General features: G+C 35.7%; 1 protein-coding gene across 1 annotated transcript in view; it reads left to right on the forward strand.

Annotated features, from left to right (window-relative positions):
• Positions 1-4811, forward strand: part of LOC124357969 — a 60849-nt gene extending 56038 nt beyond the window's left edge. Inside the window, exon 3 of the mRNA XM_046810139.1 lies at positions 3065-4811. Coding sequence (XP_046666095.1) covers positions 3065-3220 — 156 coding nt within the window. The 3' untranslated portion in view covers positions 3221-4811. The remainder of the gene's footprint in view (positions 1-3064) is intronic.
• The last annotated feature ends 2432 nt before the right edge of the window (positions 4812-7243 follow it).

Below are 7243 nucleotides of genomic sequence, written 5' to 3' on the forward strand. Positions count from 1 at the left end.
AAGATCTGAATGTAAAAGTTGGAAAAGTCAAGACTCTTAATTGTAATAGGATATTTAAATGAAGCTTTATTTGAAAATGGTCAGTGTATGAAAAAATTTTCTCGGTATTTTCTAATTTATTAACTAGTTGTATTTTATTAGTGAAATTGTACTTTGTGAGTACTTAAAATAATAACGTAGGAAGATCTTTGACTGTTCTTCTCAGTAGCCTAACCAATGAGAAGAATTTTTGAAAAACTAAAAAGCTTTTGGATACATATTCAACGCAACGTTAAAACGAGACATCGTCTATAATTCTACAACTAAAATAATGTCATATGTAGTTTAACATTGTTGTTATGGGGAAAACACTACCAGCTGTTAAGTTGAGCAATACTGTACTTAGAGAAATATTTGAATTATTTTATGTCAAACCTTCTATATTTACATGGTGTAATCTTTCAGTCCACTCAAGCACAATTGTTAGTGTATACAAATTCTATCACAAGTTCTCATCAACTGAGACCTCAATTTTCCTAACAGCATAAAACTGAAACTCGAGGTGTAGCGTTAAAAGTGAACGATGTTGGAGTTGGATTTGGAGCAGTGGAAAACATTTTAATCGATCTACAACACTGCTCCCACTAGAATTGTTTTTAAATTGAAAGTTTTTAAATCTGACCTTTTCTGCATAGGTAAGAAGAACGTTAGGAGGAATTGAGTTTTACTATGTAGAATTTCAAGTTCTTTTTTTAACAAGATGGAGTGTATTGTCTGTTACTTTGCAGATCCCACGTCAGAAACCACGTGGGCGTCGGAACTAGGATCTGGAGTTACATCTATAATTATATTAGTACGCAGAATTCAGGCATTACAAAGTCCGTCCGTGGAGGTCTGGAAGGTTCCCGAGCTCATTGGAATTTATTTGTGAGTTTCGTCATCGTGCTCTTTATGTTGGGAACGTTATTTTGTCTAATTAGGGTCTGAATATATATCAGAAGGAAACACAGCTAGGATTTCATGGTATGACTTTCGTATTTGAGACCCTTTCCTATATCTCTACTTTTGTAAATGCAACCTAGCACTTTCGTATTTGAGATCCTTTCCTTTATCTGTACTTTTGTAAGTGCAACCTAGCACTTTCGTATTTGAGATCCTTTACTTTATCTATACTTTTGTAAATACAACCTAGCACTTTCGTATTTGAGACCCTTTCCTTTATCTCTACTTTTGTAAATGCAACCTAGCACTTTCGTATTTGAGATCCTTTCCTTTATCTCTACTTTTGTAAGTGCAACCTAGCACTTTCGTATTTGAGATCCTTTCCTTTATCTCTACTTTTGTAAGTGCAACCTAGCACTTTCGTATTCGAGACCCTTTCCTTTATCTCTACTTTTGTAAGTGCAACCTAGCACTTTCGTATTTGAGACCCTTTCCTTTATCTCTACTTTTGTAAGTGCAACCTAGCGCTTTCGTATGTGAGACCCTTTCTTTTTTTCTGTACTTCTATATAAGTTCAACCTATCACAAGCCATTCATTTTTTGAAAAAGTTTTAAACTATTTTGAAAGTGGCATCTGAGTTATGACTGTTTGCATGGTCGGAATTTTTGAGATAATTTTTGAAATCGTTGCATGTTTGAACTTCACGATATTTTTGGACGTATTGGTTGGATGCAATTGGTCAGTAGGAGGGTTGTCGCAGTCTAGGGGGCCAATCTCATTATTAACATCCAAAACCATGAATCGCAAACCAACATTTGTCCAGATTTCGAACGTTTTGTTAAAAAGAATTATCGACTTTTCATTGTATATTAGGCATATTAATGTGGTCTGAATCTGCATGTTGCATGCTAGAGGATGGATATTTTTATCGAGTGGGCGCATGATCTAATTACTCCAGAATTTGGGGATGTGAGAATAGGGTTGCATAGTCAGAGTCAGTCAATTGTCCTCAAGTCATTTATATCCATTGATCTGTCAGTCCGAGCTGATCAGGTTAAGCCTGCCAAACCAGTTGACCGCGACACAGTTTGTGATAATAGGTTAGCATACTGTACTGAGAGTCTGGCAATTGTCCTTAAGTCAGTTATATCCATTGACTTCGATCTGTCAGTCCGAGCTGATCAGGTTAAGCCTGCCAAACCAGTTGACCGCGACACAGTTTGTGATAATAGGTTAGCATACTGTACTGAGAGTCTGTCAATTGTCCTTAAATCAGTTATATCCATTGGCTTCGATCTTTCAGTCCGAGCTGATCAGGTTAAGCCTGCCAAACCAGTTGACCGCGACACAGTTTGTGATAATAGGTTAGCATACTGTACTGAGAGTCTGTCAATTGTCCTTAAGTCAGTTACGTATATCCATTGACTTCGATCTGTCAGTCCGAGCTGATCAGGTTAAGGCTGCCAAACCAGTTAACCGCAACAAGAACTATGGCACTATCCGGTTTCCCACACAACTCATAAATAAACTAACTTAGTTGCATTAAACCGCTAATGGTTTCACACCCCGATTGGCTGTGCACCGTAATGAGCTGAACATACCGGACCGTTTTCCGGAGGCTTGTTCGATTACGGCATACCAGTACAACAGTCAGTAATGACACAACAATGATTCCTTCGGCGGTCCTTGAATTCCTGTGTTTCCACTCTACTGTGACTAGCAAAACAATGGTTAATGATGATGCATTTATAACGAGCTTTGGTGGTTCATGTAAATTAAGTGAATGTGTTTTCAATGAGGGTGCAAGGTACCTTTGATTTTATCAGTTGCACAGGAGATAAATCGTCAGTACGGATGAGGTGTGCCGGATTTAGGGGACTATTTCAGTTAGTTCTGAGGGATGGCGCTAGGGCAGCTCCACGTAACTTTGTTACCTGACCCCTCAGTCCACAGAGAGCAGACCAAGCGCTCACTTTTGTCGTGCCTCAATTTGCATCATTAGATGATTTGTCTTTTGCGTAACTAATGCAATCAAAGGAAGCACTCAATATGTCTTGTATCCAAGTCATTGTGGCCTGATTTTGTGTTCCCTCCTAGTCTGGTAGGAAATATTTTCTACAGTTAAATTTGATGTTTTCTCAGTATAACTTCGACTTCCGGGCTGAGGAACCTCTGGAAGGCAACTGGGTCTGGGAGCGAGTGGAAGGTCCTACAGGGAACGACATCCAGGAGGTCTCTGCCAACATTCCCTCTCCAGGAGCGGAGCACCCTGCTGGAGCCTCCAGGCAAGACGCCTGAACTTCTAGTTCCTTACCTCCGCATTGTGTTAGACTGTTAGATTTAAGTCGACGTGCAATCGCCAGAATATCTTATTCAAATTGTGTTTTGTAATTTTTATTAATAAACCATATTTATTTAATTTATTAATTTTCTATCACTTTTGTTGAATTGTATAAGTATATTTGCACTCTAATTATCACTTATGTTTTTGAACAAAGATGAACTAGTCATGTAGTCCCGTAAAATTTGAAATGGGGAACTTACAAACTGTTTATTTGTTGACTGTAATATTATAATCAGACAATAGTTCCCATTTTAACACCATGCGTTTTGTTGTTTGTGCAAGGGTTTTTTGAGAAGTCAGTCCAAACTTAAAGTATCTGTTGCTTAAATGCGATATCCTCTTAGAGTTTTCAATAGTCTTTTTGTTTAAGTACGTGTATTATGTAGCTGGACAGTTATTATACAACAGTGTAACATTGCTCAACTCATTCAAAAATATACATTCAGTGAGATAATTTTATTCTTGTTTCAAAAGTTCACTTCGGCCAGCAAGTCTAGAGATCAAGGAAGATGTTTGTTTATTGAGTTGGAACCTCTCCTTCTTCAGTTCTGATGCCAGTTTTGTCATGGCAGAATAATAGTGGTGAACCCTTACCAATTAATTGTTTCAATCGTTCCAGGAACTACTTGTACTACACTTTTCTTGATAGATGTAATTCATTCCTTGAACACTAAACCACAGTTTCCATAAACTTCTCGGCTGAAGATCTCTTCTTTGTTATGAACTTGCACCTTGTAACCCGTTGTGTGGACTTTTCTTTTGGTAGCAGATTTGTATTAGTTGGGGTGAATCCAAATGTTATTCACAGATGATGTAAGTTATCTAATTCTAGTGAAGCATTCTTGGAACACATCACAAAATTTGTTGGAGCTATTTATTATCCAGAGCTGACTCGAGTTGCTTGCTTCAAACGAATAATAAATTCAGAATAGTAACACGACATGGGTGAAAATTGTTGACAGCATATCCAAGAGAGTCTACTAACTGAAAATAAACTCGGTACGCACCACATGTCTTAGCATAGACTTATCAAACTACCCTTGCGCGTGAATCAGGATATTGGTCTGTAATTGTCAATCATGATCTCTGCACCTTCGTTTGTAAAGATTCGTAAGACCTTAAATGAGCAAAAACGTACAACATAATTCTGGAACTTGAGTTTTTGTCACACCAGTGAACGAAGGTGTAAAATTACGTAGGAAGCATCGTTCTGATTTACATACTTTTTGCTGCATTTCGCAGACGGATCTGAAAGTGTGTCAACGGATCTGAAGGTTAGTGGCAACATCACACGTGCATGTTTGTAGATTAGAGAATGAATCGGTAGGAACAGTAAATAATGTGTAAATATTGTAATATTCGTTTCACAATGGTGACTCACGTTACCCCTTCTAAACAGCTAACAGTCCAAAGCTAAGAATGTCTAATTTATATCGATGTACATAATATTGTTTAACTGTTTGTAACCATACTGAGCGGGCCTATTTTTCTGTGTGGGTATTTATATCATGTAACTTATTAAATTAAATACTTGTTATAACTGCATTTTGTGTTTTATTTAATTACCTTTTAAGCTATTAATGTGTAATATTCTTCAAGTAGCCCAGGGGTGAAACCTATCCAAGTTTCATATTGGAATTGCAGATTACGTGGTCACATATTTTTGAAACATTTGTACAAAAAATACATGCGATGTATTTATCAGAAGTATGTATTCATTACCTTTAGTTGTAATGATATGAATAACATAATTAGAACATAAATAATCAGGTGTTAAATGGGAATCACACTTCGTTATGAATGGAAAATCAATTTCTTCAGCCACAATGATGTTTTAAAATTTTTATTAATTTCATTTTCAATGTGAAAATTTTTCAGAAAAGTGAACTATAGTTAAATACTTAAAATATGTACACTACATGCCAATAAAAGTCTAATAAATATATCGCATCACTGTTATTAAGTGCACACCAAAATTTGTTTGGTACTTCATTCATAAAAATATAAATTTAACCTGTAAAAGATTGTCTTACCTTTCTGTTATGACAGTTCCGTGGATGTAGTTTATAGTGATGTGATATAACCGAGACTTTGACTTTGGAAGAAAAGATAAGAAATTTCACAACAAGGCTATAGGAATATTTCATTGAAGGAGGACATTTTCTTATTTGAAAACTATTTGATATTATTTTCTTTTATATAAAATATAGGAATATTGTTCCTTATAGGAACTTTGGTTTTGACTATTCAGTCTATAGCTGTAAAAAAAGTTGCAATTAACTCGTCGATATTTGTATATAAGAGACAAGAGAATGAAATTATCAGAATGGCCATAATTAATTAATCAAAATCTGAAAAGAGGACAAAGCAAATTGAAGCCAAATCTACCGGGGATTCCTTAAAATTTCACATAAATGTCAGATAAATATTTTGATGGTTCTAACTTTACTGTGAGAAGGAAAAATTCAGCGAATATATTTCGGGTTGTGGTCTAAAAATCATCATTTGCCCTTGTGATTCATGCCAGTTGTTATTATTTACAAGTGGTAAATAACTCGAAAGAAATTTATGAATTCATCGAATTCGAAATGTACATTGTACGCAATAAAATCATTCAAAAAGTGTCAAAAGGTGTATTATATATCAAACACTTTTCGAGCTACATCTCTAATAATAGAAATATATAGTCTGTAACTGTAGTCCAACTAGTTAAAAAGGTTGAGATTCGTCAATTTAAGGGCCTGAACTTACATTGGTAGATGCCGCTAATCTAACAAAGTGTTTACGTGTAACAGGTGCTTTTTATACGAGTCAAGCTATAAAAAATACATAAACAAATTATTATTTCATATTCTTAACCCTTTTGATGACCTCTCACCAGTAAAACTTTTAAGATCAGTTTTTTCTTATAAGAATACAATCTATCAATTTTTTAAGAAAAACAGCGCAAATTAGCTCTAGGTTTCTAAATAATTAAAACAGCCACGATTGTCAGTTGTGTGAATATAAATTTTAAAAAGCTACTATCTCAGTTGAATTTGATCGATTTGTAAATTTTGTTTGGAGGATTAATCAAGTGAAATCTACATATCAGGGTTGATTCAATGTGAATGTTGAGTTTAGCTCCAGTTCACCTTCCTCTTAGTGCAGCATCTGAAAATTGACGCTGTTACAGAATTGACTCCTGTAATCTGGAGTAATGTTCGTCCACGAAAAATCCAAACTATGTCGAAAAAAGTATATAAAATGTTTGATAATTTCTGAAAATTATTACAATCGCTGATAGATAGCGGTATATTTCAGTTTTCAACAGGTTTTAACATAGGATGAAGTCTCCTCGGAGACAGATTCTTTAATCATAGGAACCTCCGACATTATTGTAGAAAAATCATTTATTTTTCGTTCACCAGTTTTTTGTTTTCTAAACAAACTTTCCTTGCCCAAGCAGAGAACACCAAGTATAAAATCAAACGTTCAACGAAGTCAGTGCAAATGTTTACAGTGAAATGTCAACAGTTACTGTAGCTAGCCCAGTATAATAGAGCTATGGTTGCCAAGCTGTCTGCTCGTGCAGTGAAGGTCAACTATCTGACCTTGAGAGCTGCTATCAACACTTCAAACGCTTTGTCACATGTGCGTTGCAATTGCAATCTTATCATAATGACTCTATAGTTATAAATACAGCGTCATTTAAATGCTTCTAACCTCCACATTTTCTCGAGTGCAGATTGTTTATTGGAGCACTTGAGTTGCCACTCATTTCTGTGTTGCATATCTCGATGGCTGAGCGTTATCGAAGCTTGTACACTTTAGTGGCTGGATAATTTCATTTCTGTCTGTCTGTCTGCCGATATCTCGAAAACGAACTGACATATGGACGTGAAAGTTTTCATGTATGTTCATTTCTGTATGAGGCTAAGTGAGTTCGTTGATTGTGCAGACACTCCATGAGAGTTGGCTGAGCGTAAGCAAATATT

This window comes from Homalodisca vitripennis, chromosome 3 (assembly GCF_021130785.1).
Source record: "Homalodisca vitripennis isolate AUS2020 chromosome 3, UT_GWSS_2.1, whole genome shotgun sequence".
In the NCBI taxonomy this organism is placed as follows: domain Eukaryota; kingdom Metazoa; phylum Arthropoda; class Insecta; order Hemiptera; family Cicadellidae; genus Homalodisca; species Homalodisca vitripennis.